Raw genomic sequence first — 21540 nt, 5'->3', positions numbered from 1 at the left:
TTTCAGTTTCATAATAGAACCAAATAAATCTCTGTTTAGTTTACTTACTATACTTTATAGGGATCTTACAAAATATCATTTACCATGTGGCACCCTTAATCAAAAGCCCCCTTGTCTTTAATTTGTTAGACATATATTTGATCCTCTTCCCCTTCCATTATAGGATATTGTGAGACACCCTGATCCATACCACCTGTGATGCAGGAGGAGATTGGAGGATGGGGTCATATGACTGGTCACGTGCTGGAGGCAGCTCAGTCCAAAAGAAAATGGGGTTTGGTGTAAATCTGGGGGTGTAATGTTATCATATATCACGCTACCTCGTAAAACCGACACTGAAGCCTACCGGACAACAAATCACAGGTCAAAATTATGAGTTCTTCGTATTATGTGAACGCTCTTTTTAGCAAATATACGACGGGGGCTTCTCTCTTCCAAAATGCAGAACCTACTTCTTGCTCCTTTGCAACCAACTCTCAGAGAAGCGGCTATGGACCAGGGGCTAGTGCTTTCACCTCCTCCATGCCTGGCTTGTACAATGTGAACAGTACCATATATCAAAACCCGTTCTCTTCCGGATACAGCCTGGGCTCAGATGCCTACAACCTGCATTGTTCCTCTTTTGATCAGAACATTCCCGTCCTCTGCAATGATCTAACCAAATCCAGCTGTGAGAAAGCGGAGGAAGGCAACCTGCACAGCCAGGCTGAGGCTAATTTCCGGATATACCCCTGGATGAGGTCTTCAGGTATGGGGAATGGAGAGGGCAAAGCTGTGGCAGCCAGGCAAATGTGTAGCCGAAATTACTGTCAGCACAGCCTTTATGGTTTTAATTATAGCAGAGGCGCCATTGCGTAGAAAGCCCGTGGCATTGTATGTAAATGAGTATCATAAAACTTTTTATTGCTCAATTAATGGGTTCTATCCTCGTAAATTTATTTAAGCCAATTTGCTATGGAATTTTAGTATTACGTTTATTTGTGCGGTTTGATGTAGAAATATGGAGAGCTGGCTATGTACTCTGGGAGCCCACACGGGTAAGTGGTCCCCACCCCCACCCTCACCCCAACAAAATGTACAAAAATCCTATGTGGCGGAAAACGCAGAGGAAAAAGAAGAAGAGGGGCTCGAAAGAAGGGAGGCTAGACTATTTCAGAGGGGCAGGGGTGCTCTAGCTCACTGTTAGTGTGAAATGTGTCATCTGCCTTTCCTGGGGATCAGGGTCTATATACGTGTGTAAAAAGGGAAGAGATCTGGAAAATGTGAGCTCCGTTCTTGAGTCTAAATCTAGTATGTGTCTATAAACTGATAAAAAGACCCTGGGATCAATAAATACATGGAAATTCCAGACCCTGCTTTTCTTTTCCTTTGTGAAACACAAAAGTCTGGAGGACGCTGGAGAAACAGAGCCGCGTGTTAAGTCCATCCTTTAGGAAGTAACTGGTTTGCTCTTTAATGTTTTTTCTCCACCTTGGTATATTTCAGAGAACTTAATTTGCCATGTTTGAGCTGGGCATGCAGTCTGAGAGAAATGCCTTCGTTAGGAGCGGGGGGATGAAGGAAGAGGATTTACTCCAGTTGCCTGGATGGCTGTTTGTAAATACCAACTTTCCATCGAACTGATTATCTTCAGGTTTTTGGCTAACTTCTGCGTCTGTTTGCCTGCTTTCAGGTCCAGATAGGAAGCGAGGTCGGCAGACATACACCCGCTACCAGACCCTGGAGCTGGAGAAAGAATTTCACTTTAACCGCTATCTGACTCGCAGGAGGAGAATAGAGATCGCCCATGCTCTGTGCCTAACTGAAAGGCAGATCAAAATCTGGTTCCAAAACAGAAGGATGAAATGGAAGAAGGAGCATAAAGAAGAGAGTTCCAGCACTCCAGCGACCAACGAGAACACGTCAGCAACAGCTTCTGTGGAGAAAGTGGAAGAAGAGGAGGAAGAAGACGAGTAAAGTTCCCATTTGATGAAGCAATCTCCAGTATTATGTATGCACGTGACAGTTGTAAAAGCTCTCTTTAAAAAAAGACTTACTGTTTTATTTTAAAAATCCTGTGCCCTTTAATGAACATCTTGAAACCGAGCATTTTCAAACATTAAAAGGTCCCGTGATTTGTCTTCCAGTCCCCACCTCCCCAAACCTCGCACATTTCCTGTCCAACTTATTTGGAATCTCTCACAAGATCACCCTAATCATTTATTTTCGTTTGCCCAAACCTTGGTGTGTTTTGTGTGGGTACATTTGCGTGAGAGAACTGCTACTTGCACATGCAGAAAAAACATTAACTTCCGGCATAACTACCTGACTCAATTAGTCCCAATCAGTTGTTAAGGGGTAAGTGCATTAGGGTCACATAAAAAACTACCTAATTTAGAATAAATAGTTCTGCACTTCCTGTTTCCTTTTATTTCAAAAGATCACAACAAACAGGCAACTTTAAACAGCAAGTGAAAAAAATCCTGTAAAAATAATGAAACAGAAACCACTACATCCTACAACAATTATTTGTACTACCTATTTTCCAGACTACCTATTTCTCGCTCCGCCTACCTATCTTCTAAACTATACTGTATTTTATTAATCAAAAGAAGATAACATACTAATGTGAATTGCAGAATGCTTTTAGAAACTTAAGTGTACTCCTTCGAAAAGCAGGCATCAATAGCTTTGGTATATAATTTGGTATCGAAAATGCTGAATATATTTAAATTGAAAAAATAATATATTTATTCCAACGCAATTATAAGTGAAAACCATATGCTGCAATATATCTTTCTTCTCAATCCTTTCCTATTCCGAGTGAAGAAGAAAACACATACTAATATTGTACAAAGCGCTTTAATATCTTCTGTTGGCTTCTACCTTTTGAAGTACATTGTTACAGGCCGTTTTGTTTTCTAAGCTCATCCTACCTAATATCGCTGAAAATGTTCTTTAAAAAGTGAATTAAGACGACCAGGTTAGCGCCTCTCAAAAATCTTCTTGTCCTGATTTCAGAATGTGTTAATATGTAATACCGTGAATTTTCCTACAATAGCAAATACTGTATATTTAAACGATTTTTTTGTCATTTATATTGTCTTGAAATCATTTGTAAGATCACGTCATAAACTGGGAAGTCTGTATTTAAATTGGTAACTTTGTAGCATGGTGTATTGTTAAGAACTCTATAAATCCTTCATGAAGGTTTGGCTAAAGTTTATTCATAAATTGTATGTTACAATGTGTTTCGATGTGTTCATTGTGAACATTTGGATATGCCGTGTAAGTATTGGCAGTGGAGAAAAAAATGTATATGAGCTCTCTGGAAGTGATACCGTGTTCAAATATCTCCCACGATAAATGTGTTTTATGTTACACAGGAAATAAATATGCTTGTTGACAATGAATTGTGTTTCTTTATTAGGGAACAGTTCAAAAGAAGCATAAAATTTACAAAGCCAAATAAAGAAATTAGGTCAAATATATCATTTTTATCTGCAATCAAACCCAAAAATTCATAGGTGATGAATTGTTAGGAATCAGTCAATTTCTCTATCTAGATTTTTCACCTGAGTTGATTAATTAAGCAGAGATTATTCCTTAAACAAGAAGCTCTTATGTGCTTCAGTGAAATTTTTAAAATCACAGTAGACATGAAACCTGCCTATACGCAGGCGGAAATCCGCGTTAGCGGGATAATATTTGATTATAGATGCAAACTGCAGTGCGAAAGTTTAAAATGTTGAAGATCAAGTCAGATGTGTGTCTGCGTGTCAGTCATTTTAGGGCAATAGTAAATATGTAAAATCAAGACAAATAACCTAACCGAACCGCCTATATTTAAAAATATTCTCCCATTATTCTAACACGTAAAGCAGATACCGTATTTTAATGTGGAATTTTAAAAAATCATGCATGAAATTATCTTTAGAGGGCAAGAAAAATATAGATATAATGATATCATCATCTGCAGAGTAGTTCCCTAGCTCTGCTGTGTTCAGTTGCTGGTAAATGCACTAATTGCAATTTTAATAAAATTAGAACAAACTCTAGGTCTTTAAAAACTCCAGGGCTGCCTCTCTGGTAAGATGGCGCCTCTCTAAGACCTGCCTCTTCTTAGTGATGAGGAAAAGGCCATAAATCCGTTGTTGTTTATGAAAATTTACAACTTTGCAATACAACTTTATGAGTTGCTCGGTTTTTCCATTGGTCGCTGTCGGTCATGTGGATGGTAACCGTGAACATGAACTTTTTTATAATTTCCCTTGCGAGAATAGAGCTGCATTCTTTTGCTCAGCTCTGTCCTGCTTCGGATCTCTCTGGCTTTCAATCCCCCGTTTCATTTGTTCTTTGTAAGGCAATAGTGAACAAAGTGTATGGAGGTTCGGCATAAGCAGCCGCCTAGAACACAGATCCTGGATGGCAATTTCCAATTCCTCCGCTGGAAGGTGTGGCATATTGGATTCAAAGCACTGGAGTGGCAGATTTTCAACTTGCAACCTGGCTAATTTCCTGCTTCTTCTGGCACCAAAAGGAGGGCGATTCGTCTCCTGTGCAGCCAAAGCGACAGCTGTCAAAGTAGCAGGGGCTCCTGCGAGCCAGAACCTAAAGGTGAGAAACGTATATAACACTACCATAAGCAGGGTAACATTATTTTAATACTCATATATACCTATATGGGACCCATCTATATATAATAGATACAGTAGACATGAATTGATACCAACTGAAGGATTATCAGTCGAATATTTAGCTTATTTAGATTTAACCAGTGCATGCAAAAAATACAAGCGTTTGTTATTAGCAAGCCTGAGATGTAATTTTAATAAAAGTATGTTCAAAAGATTTGCTATCGTATTCAGATTTGTATTATTATTTTAGAATTCAAATTTATAAAATCATATCGAGATTCTTTGCCCAAGAAAATGTATTAATTTTGTTTCCCAGCATTAGCAAATTCATTTGTGTTAATTGCAACTTAGAATTTAAAAAAAATACACTTACAACTTCAGAAAGAGACCAATCGGCATAATATCTTCTCATTCCGTAAAATTTCCATGAGAGAGAAAGGATATTTCTGTAACAGCAGAACACAGGAAATAGGTGCATAGGTTGCTTTATCAAATGAATCGTTGTATACGGTATAACTGTGTCACGTCATGTGTTGATCGCAGCTTGAACAATATTACAGACATTTTTCGAAATACGTAGTTTATGGATGAAAGATATCTAAGGCTCGATTTTAAGCAATCAGTCTTACATCAAATTCTGAAATGAAGCTTTTTCGATGTCAGTTGAAGAAAATAAGAGATGTTGTGTCAATTTAATTATGTTTTTGAAAAAATGGAACACGGGTTGTGTGTGTGCGGGAGGGACGGAAACAGATCTGAGCGCGGATTATTTTATGAAGGTATTGGCATCATAACGTGTCTTTCACCGAGCTGGCGCTGCTTTCTATGTTTGTGTTCTGGAAACCGCGGCATTGGTTCAGGGTTTTGCTTCTGTAATATCTTTATATTCATTACAGTAATTAAGAATGAGCTGTGAGTGCTTTAGATGTTAACACCGGTGTTGTTTGTGTTCTCCGGGCTGATAAAGAATTACATTTGCATTGCATTGCAGTATCTGCTTGACTGCAACTGCAGTGAGAGTCGGATTATTTATGGCGGAGCGATAGACTCTCAGTGCTGCCACTGTGTGGCGGAAACCAGGCGACCCAAAGGCAGCAGCAAGTAAAAGGCTAATTGTCTGCAATCCTCTTGGAGAAATCCTCAAAATTCGGCCTACCTAGGGAAACCTTTCAAACTCCACCAAGCACGGACCATTTCTACAGAGCTGGGTTTTATATATATACATATATATATATTTTAAACTTTGATGTGTGTCAAATGTGAAATATCCCAGTGTGAATTGGCTTGATGGGATAAGATTGAGGCTACCCAGTGAGGTTACTACTACGAGTTCAATCTAAACAATGGTTTGGATTGCAAGAACTGTTTGGATTACAGGGTATTAGTTAAAGGTTGTTTTCTATTACGCCTCTGAACATGAGAAGGATTTGTAAGTGGATTTAGATAGTATGTGAAGGAGGGAGGGTTAAACTCAAGAGGGTAACTGCTCCTGCACCTGTACTCTAGCGTTGTTTGAGTTATGGAGTCTGTTGACTGAAAGAAAGAAAGAAAGCAAGAAAAAATAATCCGCGTCTTGTTAAAGTGCTAATCACGTTTTTTTCAACTGTGTGCTGACATTTTTTCATAATTTAAAGAAAATGGGAGGAGCAAGACTACTTACTTTGTTACAGTTGCAGAAGTGCAGTGGGGAATTTTTTCAATATTCACCTTTCGAAGATAAGTGCTATAGTGTTGCTATTAAACCTATCTGGCTGGGAACGCTCACGGTAAAAGCTTTATGGTGGCAGGGTTTTTTATTTTATTTTGTTTAATTTTTTGAATAATGAATGTAACTGAAACCACGATTGCCATGCAAATTGTTTAGCTGTTACTACAAATGCTCTAACCATAACAAATGTGTACTTTCATTTATTTTGCGGTTTAGTGCGGCGGAAGCAACTGAGAAATGTTTTATTTTGCTATGCTGAGACATTAGAGATTTTGACTTTGGCTAGAACAAGACCCGCAGATAAAGATTCCTGGGCAAATCATTTCCCTCCCACCGCTTTAAACAAAAAAGATAATATCAATCTGAAACCGACATAATAAAACCTAAATATTTATAAACCTCTCATTTTTTTTCTCAATGAATCCAATGCGTCTTCAAAACAAGACCTTCTGATCACAACTTTATTAAAGTATGGACGCTGGATTTTTGTATTCACCGAATCTTAATTTTTATGGCACGTTTCCGGTCCAGCCTCTGCTGAAAAATTTCACATTTAAAAAAAACTCATTTGTATTCGTCATTTTCCCCCCCACATAGTACAAATTCTTCAGGACAGGGATTCTTTTGAGTAGCTACACATTATGTTCAGCTATTCTCTCAATGCATATAATTTTTAGTCTACCAGATGTGTATATAACTTAGAGTCGGAGAAAAGAATAGGGGGACAAAATAAAAATGGAAGGTAATCAACGTCTCAGTGTGAAAGTCCAACTGAGAACGCTAACAATACCAACTATTGTGGAGAGATGTTTTAACTCACTACTGTTTTATAGGTACCTTAATCATCCTCCGGAAATGAGACACGGAACCTTGCAACGACAACAAAACTCATGTTTCCAAAGCTAGTTTAGGTGCTATAGGAAACAGAGTTAGTACAAACTCCAGCACGTTTAAAAAGCGGCTGTTCAGTCTGTTGTCATAGTCACGTATTATGAGTAAACACAGCTTGGAAGGAACGATCTCCTTGTTATTTTTAGGAACTGCTGGAGTAGGCTGAATTAAAAGCCTTTCTGTGCATTTCATTAGCACTGCTACTGCTTCTGCCCTGGGCCAAGAATTGTATGTCCGTTCTGGAGTAACTGCCAAGTTGAACAGTACACGTTAAGATGTTTGTTACAACATCAGTGGGTAATTAAATGATTAGAAACAACAGCGAAACCGTTTTGCCTCTGCACACACGTTAGCGTGGCTCTTTTCATTAGGTATAATTCTACCGCTACAATTTTAAAATCGTCATTTCAGATACAACAAAATACACTTTTTGGATGTAAAGAAAACAAACACGTGTAACTTTCTCTGAACACATCTTTTCCGGGAGCTCTGGAAACCTGTTCCAACCCCCCACCAGCGACTCCCTTTGAAACACGCATCTAAATAAATAAATAAATCAATCAATCTAGGAGGCCACCATTTCCTATCCTATCCATAATCTCCACTTTCATTATCTGAGTGTTCATTAATGCGAGAGATCATTTTCAATAAACAACGGAGAACACAAAGGCTGGATTCTGAGCTGGGGCGAAGAAGATACTTGGTGCTCAAGCTCCGGAGGGAAATATTCTTTGGGGGCTTTCAGTATATTTAGTTAAATAAAATTATTTTCTTTGCACTGTGTTAAGAAAATAGATATTTGTTTACAAAGTCTGCCAGCTCAGATGCTATCGCTGATTCATTCCCTTCCACGGATTTTAATTGCTCCAAAGTTTTCAATTCTAACATCAATCATCCTCTACCTTTCATATAGGAATATAGAAAGGACCAGGGTAGTCCAACCCCTGGAGGTGGGGAGCGAGGGGGAGGGGAGTTCTCTGTGTGATGATTTACATATCTTCCAGAGTGGAAATCCTAACTTTGGAGAGCTGCCCCTTTTTTCCAGCTGCCACAGGGCACTGCCCCGGGGGCGCTCGCTACCGCCGCTTAACGTATTCTTTTCCGCCTTGCAGTTTATTTTTTTACTGTAACACCCCCCGCCGCCCTTCTCCTCCCCCCTAGCATGTCCCACCTCCCACGTTCCCTTAGCCACGTTAAAGGTGGTGTGTGTGTGCGTTGCCGTCCATCTGTCGGGTGTGCGGGCTCGGGGTTGTTTGTAACTTTGCTGGCTCGGTCGCTGCGGGTCCCAAGGGAGCGGGCTCCACGTTGCTCTCCCATTGGCCGCCGAGCCGTCAGCTGGTGCTATTTGCTGCTGTCGCTTTTGGCGCTCGGCCATCCAGAAACAAACCAGTTCGATGACTACTAATAGTTATAGCCAGATGTACTAATACACAACAAATCACAGTCCTGGAGAGGGGAGAGCAAATGAGTTCCTATTTTGTGAATCCCACTTTCCCTGGGAGCCTGCCTAATGGCCAGGACTCTTTTCTCGGGCAAATCCCCCTTTATCCAGCTGGCTATGATGCTCTGAGGCATTTCCCAGCTTCTTATGGGGCAACAAGCCTGCAGGACAAGACCTACACCTCACCTTGTTTTTATCAACAGTCCAACACGGTCATTACTTGCAATCGGGCATCCTATGAGTATGGAGCCTCTTGTTTTTATTCTGACAAGGACATAAGTAGCGCCTCTCCCTCCGGCAGTGGCAAGCAGAGGGGACACGGGGACTATCTGCACTTTTCTCCTGATCAACCATACAAATCCGACAGTGTGCAAAGCAAAATTTTAAATGAGGAAGGCAGCGACCGGAAGTACACGAGCCCTGTTTATCCCTGGATGCAGAGGATGAACTCCTGCGCTGGTAAGTCATTTGAATGCAATAAAGAGGGGGGGGGGGGTTCTTTGAGAAAGACTTTCAGAAAGGGCGTCCAAACTGTCGAAGAGGAATGACTGCGAGGTAATGTGTAACACGAAACCTTTCCAGGTTATTCCAGCCCTGGCACATTGGCAGCCCTAAAGCAGTTTAGGAACAATCTGCTCCAAACTTGGCTGACTTGGTGCAGTTCCTTAGTAATAACTGAAAAACAGGCATTCACAAATTACTAATAACCATCCCCCCTCGAAGAAACCTCTTCGCTTCTTCAGTGTCAAAGACTGATGTACGGAACATGCCCCCTGTACTGCCTACCCCCATTTATTTGTAGGACCTTCGCAAGCCCATTAGGATACAGATATCGGTTATCGAAAGCATGCTTTCGGACAATGTGTGCACATGTACAAATCACCTCGAATTTTGTAAAGTGAAGTTTACACAACAGGACTGTTTGGGATGGGAGCAAATGGCACTTGTTTTGAATAAGCACACTGCCTTGTTTACTTCAACTGTTTCCAAAAATAAAATCTCTTTTTACCTTCCCCCGGGTTATCTCTTGAAAGGTGGGATTATGATTTATATTTCTTTGAAAAGTGTAACTTTTAAAGACATTTTGAAGAGTGCCTTTGCATTTGAATGCACCATATTTGGGAGCAAAGGCCAGGGGCTGTTCTAGGAACTTTAGTTACTTCTATGAGCTTTAATTATTATCATACTTAACTATAGTTCTGCTATAGTTATAGTAACTATTATAGTTGTATACATGTGCACACATATTTGTATATTTCACACACTTATGTATATATAAAAGTTTTAAATATTTCTCCTTCATGGGTAAATGCTTGTCCCAGTAAATATCTGTATATCAGAATGATACCTTCAAATATGATAATAATGCTCCTCTTCCTTTAGAAATGTTTGATCAAGAAAACTTCTGACAGAGTAGACACTCCTTATGTGAATGCCTCTGCAAGAGGAGGCGCAATGCAACTGACCCCTATTTCTTAACTTTAGATCATTGGGCCTTGTTCAATGCGACAACTTTGTCTTTACTTTTACAGGTACAGTGTATGGAACACATGGGAGACGGGGGAGGCAAACTTACACCAGATACCAAACGCTAGAGTTAGAAAAGGAATTTCATTTTAACAGATACTTAACCAGAAGACGTCGGATTGAGATTGCAAACGCTCTCTGCCTTACTGAACGACAAATTAAAATATGGTTTCAAAACAGGCGAATGAAATGGAAAAAGGAAAACAAACTCATACATTCCACACAGCCCAGCAGCGAAGAAACAGAGGAAAAATCAGGGGAGTAGAGTTATGCTTAATAAAAGTTACCAGGCCTTTGCCTTTTTAGCGTTTTTTTTTCTTGTGTTCCTTCTGCTACTAAAATCCTATAGGTTTTTCACAGTCTGTTGACTCCCAAAGGCTTGATTAAAATATATACATTTGCAATCAACTGTGAATTTATTTAAAAATAGAAGTATTTGATTTAGAGCCATGTAGTGTTTATGGTCACCTTTTCAAAGCCTAGATAACTTTGCTTAAAATAATTCAGAAAAAAACCCAGATTGTAAGTATAAATATTTTAAACTGAGCATCCATGTCTGTATGAATGTCTCTGATACGACCGTATGGTTGTAGGCAACAGAGAAGTGAGTAGATTTTTGTAATTGGAAACGTTCATATTGTGGAATGACGCCTGATTTAGAAAATCCTGGTTTGATGTCGTTACTAATCCCGGGCGTCTTGTTCTACTGTGTTTGGGATTTTAGGATCTCTAGAAAAAAAAGTTTTACACGTGTATAAGAGATTTAATTAGCACAGAGAAGATAGCGGCATTTAAAAAAAATCGATTTACAGATCCTTACTATTAACTTCCATGAAAATCGAGGATAAATTGCAGGGAGATTTTAAAATGCCCAGAGCTGATTCCACTAAATTGAACAAAATCTGCGCTAGTATTAAAGAAAAAACTACGCGTTGAACTTTAGAACGGGGAAAGAAAAGGTTTTGAGGCGGGCAGATTTCTGCGGCTCCTGTTGTGGCGCTGATAGTAAAGAAAGCTTTCATTGAGCAACGAGGGGGTTTTAATCATGCAGTCCGATTGTGCTAGTTTCAAAAAATTAAAAATCAATGGTCTGTAATGGTAAATCGTGGCTCTTCTTTCTATCTTTATTTACTTTCGAAATTCCTAGCACAGAAGACTAAATAGATAATAGATAGAAACTAGCTTCTAAAATGATTCCAAATAGAGTTCTCTTTCACTGAGTAAAATACTTTCAGTCAAAACATTTACTAATAGATACGTATATGTGTATGTGAATGTGTGTACAGTACACACAAAGACCCCTTTATTCGGAAGGAGAAGCAATTTGGGCTACCGCTCTGAATAGTCCCAAATTGCGAAAATATTAATGTCAAATGACCGCCACAATACTATATTTCTCTGAAAGAAAGACGCCGACCATAAAATTATATAGCATTTGATCCCGGTTGGAAAACTACTATACAATATATATTTTTAATAGGTACCTGCCTTTTAAAATCGGCAGTGCAGCTTTTCTTAAGCGCCTGCAAAACAGGACTGTAATTGTTGCCAGTGTGTGCGGATTTATATTTTTCAGTAAGTTTAAATAAGCATCACTCTAAAAAGAGATCGAAGTTATTTCTGTATTTAAAAATCTATAGCAGAACAGAAGAGGAAGGAATTAAAGAATAAAAGAAAGCTATTGAAAATAAAAGCAAAAGTTTTTTTCCAAACTCCTGCATTATTGCTGCTTTTGTGATCTGCAGCCGATAGCCCGTTACAATTGGTACATACTAATGGAACTGTGAGAGAAATGCAATAATTTTGCTATAATGGGCTGTAACCTCGAGTCGACCCCAGCCCTGCAGACCCTGGCTGGAAGTGTGAAGATCTAACTAGTCTCCAGAGGGTGGCGCAAGAGTCCGACTGACAGTCAGGAGCTGGAAGCGGGAGCGAGCCTTGGGCGCGCGCGTCAACCCTCCAGCATCCACCCAACTCCCCCATTAGTGCACGAGTTTACCTCTAGAGGTCATCAGGCAGGATTTACGACTGGACAACAAAAGCACGTGATTTGAAGTCGTACCCCATATTTGGGTGCCTACGTAGGAGGGAACCAAGTACATGTCCCAGTCATTTCCATAATTCATCATAAATTGTGCAAGGGTGCTATAGACGCACAAAACGACCAAGAGCCACAAATCAAGCACACATATCAAAAAACAAATGAGCTCTTATTTTGTAAACTCATTTTGCGGTCGCTATCCAAATGGCCCGGACTACCAGTTACATAATTATGGAGATCATAGTTCCGTGAGCGAGCAATACAGGGATTCAGCGAGCATGCATTCCAGCAGGTACGGGTACGGCTACAATGGCATGGATCTCAGCGTTGGGCGCTCAGCCTCCAACCACTTTGGTGCCAATGAAAGATCTCGCAATTACCCAGCCACTACCACCTCTGCGTCGACAGAGCCCAGGTATAACCAACCTGCAACGTCTTCACATTCGCCTCCACCTGACCCTCTGCCCTGTACCGCCGTGGCCACTTCGCCTGTCAGCGACAGTCATCACGGGGTGAAAAACTCCATAGCTAACTCTACCAGCACTTCGTCCAATTCCAGCAGCAGCACTCACATAAGCAGAGAGGGGGTTGGCACGTCGTCTGGCACTGAGGATGACACCCCAGCAAGCAGCGACCAGGCAAGTGCCCAGAATGACCAAAGCACAGCTCAGCCTTCACAACCCCAGATCTACCCCTGGATGCGAAAACTGCACATAAGTCATGGTAAAGCATACCCTGCTTTTCTTTAAAGAGGCTTTAATGTAAAATGCATGGTGGCTGGGTGGATGTGAGTGTGTAGCCTGATCAGACCCCTGTGCTTGCACGGTGGGGAAAGACAGTTTCGTAGGCACGTTAAAAATGTAAATGTAGGAACTCTAACTCAACAAAGTCTGCACAACTCGGGGAGCAGAGATGTAGCTGACGTGGGAAAATGTGAATAGTGCTTGTCACCGTGTGTAATTTATTATGAGGACTGTCCAGCGGAACAGCGTTACTAATTATATGTAAAAAAGACAGTTTAGCAAAATAGTGAGTGAGGATGGGAGTTTGCACTGGTAGGAAGTCAGAAAAAATCCTTAGGGTGAGGACTGGGGGGTATGGGAAGGCTATGTGGTTGCCTTCTGCTCTGTAATTTTAAATAAAAAATACCTGCCATGCCCCTTCTCGTTATGAAACAGAAATGATTTGATTAGTTCCAAAGCATTCTAAAACTAAATCCCGTGACAGATCTGAATGTCCTTGCTTTGCTCTCCTATCTCTGAAATCCCATCTAGCCTCAGAACCACAATGCATTGATCAGCTTAGCTCAGGATTCTGTTGGTTTCCTCTTCTAAAAATGTCTACAGAAAAGGGGGTACTTGTTGAGCATTTATCCAAACCAAAAACAAGAATAACGGTACTACTGATGTCCTGGGCTGCTTTAGAAAATACAGGAGCAGGTCGCTGGGAGAGACTAAATCATTCACTTTTCTGTTACAGACAACATAGGGGGACCAGAAGGAAAAAGGGCTCGGACTGCTTATACCCGATATCAGACCCTGGAGCTGGAAAAAGAATTTCACTTCAATAGATACCTGACCCGCAGAAGAAGGATTGAAATAGCACATGCTCTTTGCCTCTCAGAGAGACAAATAAAGATCTGGTTTCAAAACAGGAGAATGAAATGGAAAAAGGATAATAAGCTGAAAAGCATGAGCATGGCAGCTGCAGGAGGGGCTTTTCGTCCTTAAGAAATTGATCAATTAAAAAGTACTGAGCAGTATTAGTTGACCCTTCGCATAATGTCAGTACCAAGTTGACTTTCTAAAACTTCCTTGTGTTACTTCTGTGAAGAAACCTTGTTCTTGTCGCCCTAATTCATCTTTTAATCATGAGCCTGTTTCTTACCATTATATCGCGTGTATAAGTAGATCTGCTTCCCCTACATTTCTTTGTCTTGAATGGCTTTTGTCTTGAAAATTTAGATGTTTTAACTTATTTATATGAAGCGAGCTGTGTTACTTGAAGTAACTGTAAAAAAGAGAGAGAATCCCCCTTCCTTAGTACAAATGTTATGTGTTGCACTCAATTTGCTTAACTGTGCATGTGTGTTTAAGTGTTAATAACTGTATAGCTCCAAGCTGTTAAAATATTTTTATTCAAACTACCTATATAATTCTCGTGTAATTAATGCTGTTGTAGAGGTGAAATGATGAAATACAACTGAACTTGTCCTACGTGTAGTGAATAGTGAATCTGTGACGAAAACTGTGATTCCAAGCAGTATGTCCTTGCTGTGCCTTTGTATGACTCTTTGCACGAACTCCTAGAAGTGGCTCTTATTAAGCGCAGCATCAGTAATGTATGTTTTTGTGAACAAAGTTACAAATATAGTCAAAGTCTGGCTGTTTGAGCAAACTGTGATCAGATTTTTTTTTTTGTATTTGTTTTTTAAAAAAACTGACTGGAAACAAACAGACAAAAATAAATAAATAAACTTTCTATTGTAAGTTTTCGTGATCTGATTTTGAAGCCGTACTTCCTGATTTGCTGCTTTTTTTTTCTTAAACGGTGCAGATTTTTGTAATATTTTACCTGGATAGGACCTTATGCTACACTTGATACAAGTGCAATTATCCCACACCAATCCTTTTAATTGAAAGTTTGACCATAAGTTCCTTCTTAATAGTTTCTCGTTACGTGGAAAGCTGTATTGCAGAATCACAACCAACACTCTCTGTGGGTGAACAAACTGATAGCTGGTTGGTGATTGTTGAAAAACATGTGCTTTGTTAAAATACACTCCCAAACGCTAGAGCGTGTTTACCTTGCTATATAATTACTTGTGTGGTTTAATTAAGTATATTTGCAGGACAGCCACATCAGAGATCTTTGAGTCTATAAGCAACACCCTATAGCCACCTTCCCGCTTTTCACCCTTAAAGATATTTTCTTTTCTCTACAATTAGTTTTCTATAAATGTAATGTTACTTACCCCATCAGAGCTTGAATGGTTAACTCTTCTGAGCTTCTAAGAGCAACTAGAGATTTGCACATTTACTAACTGGTTACACTGATGCCTTCCCTTAAAAGTTATAAAACAGTAAACTTTATAAGCCCCAGTTCCGGCTATATGACATTTGGGTGCCAAATGAATAGGGTTTTGTCTATGAATTAGATCGTAAAATCATCCATAGCACAGACAGATAGGCTCACTGGCTATAAAAAGTCACGTGGTGCCATTAAAGTAAGTTTTATGGTTTTGGGGAGTTGACATCCAACATTATATACCACATAACATATAATCTCGCTGACGCTGGACTTCATTTGACTCTTTTGCAGGCTACGTGTGCCTCCTGGTCATTCAAATTGTCAGTTTTAGGTACAGAAGTATCCAAATCACAAGTTCTCAGTGTTCTAAGAAAAATGGCTCCTTGCAAGTCAAGGTAAGTTTTATGCACAAGTTCCTTAAAGTTTATTTGTACAGTGGAGAACTGGACTGTCACATTGAATTCAGAAATGCAGAGTAATCTGCTAAGGATACAGGTTTCGTTGAAAAGTTTTCCCCTCTCTGATTCTAACGTTCAGCAGCTAGCTCTATAGTTTAACAATCAAATCAAAGTAAACCACAATCAGCGTCTTTGGCAGAGATGGATTTTGAGGCCTAACTTTAATTACTTTGACTACTGCAGAAGATAATTACTTCCTTTGGTCCATAGACTTTCCAGTTTGGAAAGGTTTTTGTTTAGCAAAGAGTAGATGCTGCAGCGAATTTTTTAAAGGGAATTGCATGAGTTGATATTATTTGAGAAGTGTCTTATAGAGGCATGATAACCTATAAGCATGCCGATGTGGTAGTAATCTTTGGACTGGAAAATATTTTGCACACCAAAGCAAGCATTAAAATGGCATCGATTGAATTTTTGTGTTTAGGATTCCTCTTTACTGCTCTGTGTTATATAGATAGCTATATCTATATGACTGTGTATCCATATGTGTATACGTGGTATGTACGGTCACTCATAGCCACTTAAAACTTTGTTATACCTTTTTCCAGAGACAGTATACATTTTGTGTATTTCCGCTGTTCTTTCTAAGGAAACACATTGACTGTAACTTGCAACGTTAATACAAGCTACCACAGGTCACAATGCTGTAAATTATGAAATACAGACCAGGTTATAGGCAATTGTAAATAACCCCGTCTCTATATAGCTACAGATATTACTGGCTAGCAATTGTGAGGTAGGCCCCAGCTGCGTGTTTACTTCAACATTCTTTTTATTTAAGTGGACTATTCTCACCAGAGTGTGATTACTCAGCAGTAAACTTTATGGCCGGATTTAACTTTAGTCTTTGAATTTTCAGGGCTGAATGAAAGGGCGAAAGAAACTTTCACTTTCTCTCCGTCTTCTCCTTCATTGTAGAACAAGAGCCAGATCCAGAAAATCCTTACTCACAAGACCATTGTTAGGTGAGTAGTCTCACTGAACCCATTAGGACTATTGGGGTGATGACTACTCAGTTGAGTAAAGATTTGAAGGATTAGGCCCACAGAAATGTAAATACAAATTTTGACATCTATCTATCTATCTATCTATCTATCTATCTATCTATCTATCTATCTATCTATCTAAGGTTTGATCATTTTGGAGTACACCAGACGCAACAGAGTTCTTTAAAGCTGCAGTGCATGATGTTATTTTTCCTGACATGTCATAAATTCGAGATTAAAGAAGATCGGGGTTGTTTGTCACTAGATGATTTCTGGCTTTATTTTGTTAGATTCTTTTCTCTTTGAGTATTTTTAATTTTCGTAATATAGGATAGCTGAAACTATTATAAAATGGCAGAAAGGTGTTAGAGTTCAGAGAATTATGAAGATTGTTATTTGCACCTTTATAACATAACACCTCCACAAGGTCTAAGAAGGAAATAGGAAATTCATTCTATCTTTGTTTTATTTTTTTTCAAATAATCAAGGGTATATACATTGATAAAACACTATCATATATTCAAGGTTAACCCCTCGAGCTACTCCAAAAGATATGGTAGGTTTACAATCTTTTAATATTTTGAGTTAATTCCCAACATAAGATAAAAAGTTTTAGGTGCTTTTGTGTTTTAGTATCTTTCTATGAACACTAGATAATGACATTTGCTTATAATTCCCATAATAAAATGGAAAAGAGGTAGATTTAAAAGTGCATTCTTTATTGCACTTTATAGCCAAAGTACAAACTAGAATAATCCCCATAACAAACAGTTATGGCAGTTTCATGGTACACAGATATAACAGATTCAGTATTAGGAATACAGCAAAGTTATATTTGATAGGAATACATTTAATTATGCGTCATAATACCCGGGCAGTGTTTAATGGCAAAAATCATACATAGGCTAGTTTCAAAGTTTTGATTTCATATATTGGTGGTTTTCTGAAGAAAAAGCCCTTATTTCTGCTATTTCATAGATGAAAACTAAAGATAAGCGTTTGAATATCTCAGTTTCTTAGTTACATTGTGAGAACTGGATATTCACCGTAAGGCAAATGTACTTAAAGTCTTTTTAAGGGACCTTAATGTCTTCTGAGTTTGTGAATTGTCAGTGAAGGAAGTAAATAATTTGATACCAACATGAAATTCTTTGAATTTTAGCTTCTCAAGCATGCTATATGTAAGATACAGTGTGGACATGTTTGGGTATTGTGGAAATATCCCAATATTTACAGATACATTCTGTAAGGAACTACGAGACTCACTCTTGAGACACAAAGTTGGTTGAAAAATTGCTACAACTTTAAAGTATTTCTAGTCTTGAGTCACTCTCAAAGTTATGGCAGCTTGAATCCTCTTAAAACAGAAATGCGCTAAGATTTTATAATCCACACTGGAACGGAAAACTCAGAGACCTTCAAAAGGCAAAACTTTAAAAATCTTTCACAGATCCTAACTGTCTTCTGAGGGGAAGTGGCTGGTTCCTTCGTAGAGAATGATCATTTGGAATCAAGATTTAGTTCTTTTCTGTGCATATTATTTTTCTACGGTATTTTTGGACTCAGTGCACCTGAGTTTATTTTACTGAAATCATCGCAAGTGGTGGCCTGCTTGGTATTAAAATACAATTTGCTAACTCCTTTGAAAGAAATACTTTAGTGTAGTGTGGCGTGTCTCAGCATAAGGCCAATTAAAGTTTAGGCAACCCGTTTGTGCGTATACCTAGTAATTTGGAAATCTTGACTTTCACTAAAGTATAACGTCTTGTGAAAGGCAAGTAATTTTAGGTTGATAGATTTGTCTGAGTCCTACACACGTGCTAATTATTAAACATAGCGAAGTTACTATTCTCCCATTTCCTTACATTTAGTAAGGGTGTGTCTGTAGAAGGGTGAGAATACAAATGTTTTCTCTCTGCTCTATGGGAAATTGACTGTAACAGATTCATATGGGCTGATCATGATTTTCGATTTCAAATCGTACGTACTGGAGGAAAGTATTTTCCCGTCACAGCTAATACAGATATAATAAATTAAATACATAAATAAATAAACCTTCTGACCAAGATAAGAAATCTCTTCCCCCCTTATCTTTTTCTCTTTTTCAGTGTTTGGGTTTTTTTTGAATAGTACAAAGATATGACTCCTACAGTAGCCTGCTTATATTTGAAAGCATTCTCCTTTTTAAATGAAAGCATCCTCACTAATATTTCTGAGGAAAACAAACACTTGTGTACCATCTTAGTCATATGTATATATAGCTGCATATGTATATCATACCACATAAGACACAGAATGTGCAAGATTTGCAGAGGTTCCCCTTTACGGTGCGCTTACAGAATCTGTTCTATATCCAAAAAAATGTCTTTTCAATAATAATATTTGTTATGAAGGTTATTGGGTAATTATTGCAATTTTGTGAAACAGTCCTTGCTTGAGGTGAAGTCTGTCTCTGGATAACAAATGGCAGCCCTTGCAGTTCACTGCCAGGTTAAATAAATGCAGAAAAGATAAATCTGCACACCCTAGGAATCACCAGCAGAGCTCGCTTTAGACCAAGTTCACAGTCAACTCGTTTGCCTAGACAAGGCTTCACAAACAATTAGAGTTTCTTTATTTTTAAATAAAGGCGAAATGACAAAGTACTTAGCAACATATAGCTCCATCTTCCCCCCAGTGCTATACGGTACATTCTTTCCGACTCCATGTCCAGAACTTACCAGACTTTCACCTGCAATTGTAACCATATAGCGTCTTTCAGTTAATCTAGTCTCTCCAGCGCTGGCGAATGAGTTTGCACAAGAGCACTTTACAATGGTGAGAGATTTTTTTTTTAAATCCAGTTTTCTCAAATCAAACAAACAACAACAAAAACCCTAACAATAATAACACACACACACACACACACACATAAAAAGCTCCTTAAAAAGCAGGGTGGAAAACAGCAGAACCATTGAAACAAACAGTCCAAGTCTCTTGCTCCTAAAAGAAGCTGCATAGCTTTTGTATATCTTTGTGGTTAGGGCGTTACAACTGCAGGTCAAAAAGTTGAGGGTCAAAAGTTTACGTTTTGCACCACTCTTAGTCATCCACCCAGACAGAGTTTGATGTCAATGTTATAGTCGAGATCTTGACTATCAGCACAAAAGATAAAATAGCTTTGAGTTAAGCGTGTATCACAGTATGGACTCCAGGTGAACTCTAGTGGTTGAATGACCTCAATTACCGAGGAAAGGATAGAAAATTCCTCTTTTCAAGAGTAATACATGTTGTATTTCATCTTGACTTATCAGCCACCTTTGAGTCTGAATATCTGTGGCTCAGATGCACCAGGTAAACGTGCATGTTACTCCAGAACACCAAAACGCGTTCATAGCTATATTCTTCAATACCATGGTCCGGTAACAAAATGTTTCACACTCCTTAATATAATAACTTCCCAAAGAGGCTATATGTAAGGACTTTTCACTTTCCAAACTATCAGGAAGATAAGACATGAGCAGATCTATTAACACGTGTATCGATCCTAGCAGCGTCTTGTTTTTACTATAATTTCTGTAGTGAGCACTAAACTGTACTTAATAAAGAAATATTGTAGGTAATACTTTCAGGTTATATTTTTAGTCCGAAAGTGAAAATCTAAAATTCAGAATTCTGGGGCGATTTGTGATACTAACAGAGATTATTCCGCAGAAAAACAAACAAACAAACAAACAAACAAAAACAAACAAACAAACAAAACCCTGACGGCTCTATACAGTTCTACAATATCAGGGCTATCAAAGCTATCTGGAATTATTCTCAGACATAAATTGATAGTTAAAGAAGTATCAGGGTATTTTTAAGCTGAATTTTTTTGGGTAAAGAACTCTTTCCAAGTTTTTGAGAATTGTTCTTGTCTTTAAGACTGTGACAGTCTTGAAGATTTAGCTCTGAAGTTAAGTATGCTAATAAAAAGCAACACACTGTATTACACAAAGAAATTGGGAAGGTAATTATAAACCAAATATACAGTGTAGCACATAAATACAGGTCGAAATGATATTGAAGCAGTTCTTTTTTTTAGAGGGAAAGTTTATCCAAAATATTCAGATATAAAAGGTCTGGGGAATTGGGGGGGGGGTTATAATGAGGAAGTCAGTTGGGAAAAAGTACTTCATCTATATCCATGTTTAGCTGAATTAAGAAAAAAGCAGGCATGGATTATACGATATTCCTAATTATTTGGATACAAATTAATTATTTGTCAGTAATACTCGTGGATCATTGCAGAAAGCAGGAGTTGTTGAAAATAAATTATGAGCTGTTTGATTTCAAATCATTGAGAGATATTATTGGAGATTATGCCTACATCGCTTGTATATGACAGCAGTGTGGAAACATATAAATATCATTACACACCGCGTATACATTGTTCATCAAATACTGATGTTGCCAACTTGCAATAAGATAGTCAGATTGCATATTTTGGGTTAAAAAGAACGTTTCCCTCACTTGAGATTACTTTATACTGTTAGATCATTTGTTTGTTGAGAAAAGGAAAGTCTTGGTAGTAACCTGAAGTATATAACCATTTATATATTGTTAAGGAGTGCTAGGCAGATTGTTTCCAAGAAAAACAAGTCTTTGATACTCCCTGACCGAAAAGCTGTTAGTATAACTAAATTACACAAAACGAGGGAAGTGAAATCTACTTTCTTACTTACCAAAACAATTATTTGGATGCAAATCCATGTATTCAGTACAGTTTGAAATAAAAATATCAATGAGAATATTTTCAGAGTTCAACTGCAACTTCAATAAATATTGACTTATCTCAATTATTGTTTAAATGATTCCTTT

At 38.5% G+C, this 21540-nt stretch overlaps 4 protein-coding genes across 5 annotated transcripts in view; all 4 read left to right on the top strand.

Moving 5' to 3' along the window:
• The first annotated feature begins 285 nt into the window (after positions 1–285).
• On the top strand, positions 286–3362 carry HOXA7 (homeobox A7). The gene is made up of 2 exons (XM_050938749.1): positions 286–748; positions 1673–3362. Exons 1-2 carry the CDS (start codon positions 373–375, stop codon positions 1954–1956), a joined length of 660 nt encoding a protein of 219 aa, XP_050794706.1. The 5' UTR covers positions 286–372; the 3' UTR covers positions 1957–3362.
• Positions 3363–4523: 1161 nt separating this feature from the next.
• The window catches only part of HOXA3 (homeobox A3), a 43351-nt gene continuing 26334 nt past the window's right edge, over positions 4524–21540 (top strand). For both annotated transcript variants that reach the window (XM_050938685.1, XM_050938684.1), the window contains exons 1-2: positions 4524–4596; positions 15546–15649. The gene's annotated coding sequence lies outside the window, so the exon portion shown is untranslated. The remainder of the gene's footprint in view (positions 4597–15545; positions 15650–21540) is intronic.
• Positions 8657–11733, top strand: HOXA6 (homeobox A6). The gene is made up of 2 exons (XM_050938736.1): positions 8657–9115; positions 10189–11733. Exons 1-2 carry the CDS (start codon positions 8680–8682, stop codon positions 10446–10448), a joined length of 696 nt encoding a protein of 231 aa, XP_050794693.1. The 5' UTR covers positions 8657–8679; the 3' UTR covers positions 10449–11733.
• On the top strand, positions 11866–14677 carry HOXA5 (homeobox A5). The gene is made up of 2 exons (XM_050938729.1): positions 11866–12947; positions 13704–14677. Exons 1-2 carry the CDS (start codon positions 12386–12388, stop codon positions 13952–13954), a joined length of 813 nt encoding a protein of 270 aa, XP_050794686.1. The 5' UTR covers positions 11866–12385; the 3' UTR covers positions 13955–14677.

The sequence above is a fragment of the Gopherus flavomarginatus genome, chromosome 2 (genome assembly GCF_025201925.1).
Source record: "Gopherus flavomarginatus isolate rGopFla2 chromosome 2, rGopFla2.mat.asm, whole genome shotgun sequence".
NCBI lineage: Eukaryota > Metazoa > Chordata > Testudines > Testudinidae > Gopherus > Gopherus flavomarginatus.
This window is presented reverse-complemented; position numbering and strand designations above follow the sequence as displayed.

Bases quoted from the DNA above. Each gene is read 5' to 3' on its own strand.
- HOXA7 (XM_050938749.1), top strand. From the start codon at position 373: ATGAGTTCTTCGTATTATGTGAACGCTCTTTTTAGCAAATATACGACG. The intron at 749-1,672 runs GTATGGGGAATG...GCCTGCTTTCAG, and splicing joins CCCCTGGATGAGGTCTTCAG to GTCCAGATAGGAAGCGAGGT.
- HOXA6 (XM_050938736.1), top strand. From the start codon at position 8,680: ATGAGTTCCTATTTTGTGAATCCCACTTTCCCTGGGAGCCTGCCTAAT. The intron at 9,116-10,188 runs GTAAGTCATTTG...TTACTTTTACAG, and splicing joins GAGGATGAACTCCTGCGCTG to GTACAGTGTATGGAACACAT.
- HOXA5 (XM_050938729.1), top strand. From the start codon at position 12,386: ATGAGCTCTTATTTTGTAAACTCATTTTGCGGTCGCTATCCAAATGGC. The intron at 12,948-13,703 runs GTAAAGCATACC...TTTCTGTTACAG, and splicing joins AAAACTGCACATAAGTCATG to ACAACATAGGGGGACCAGAA.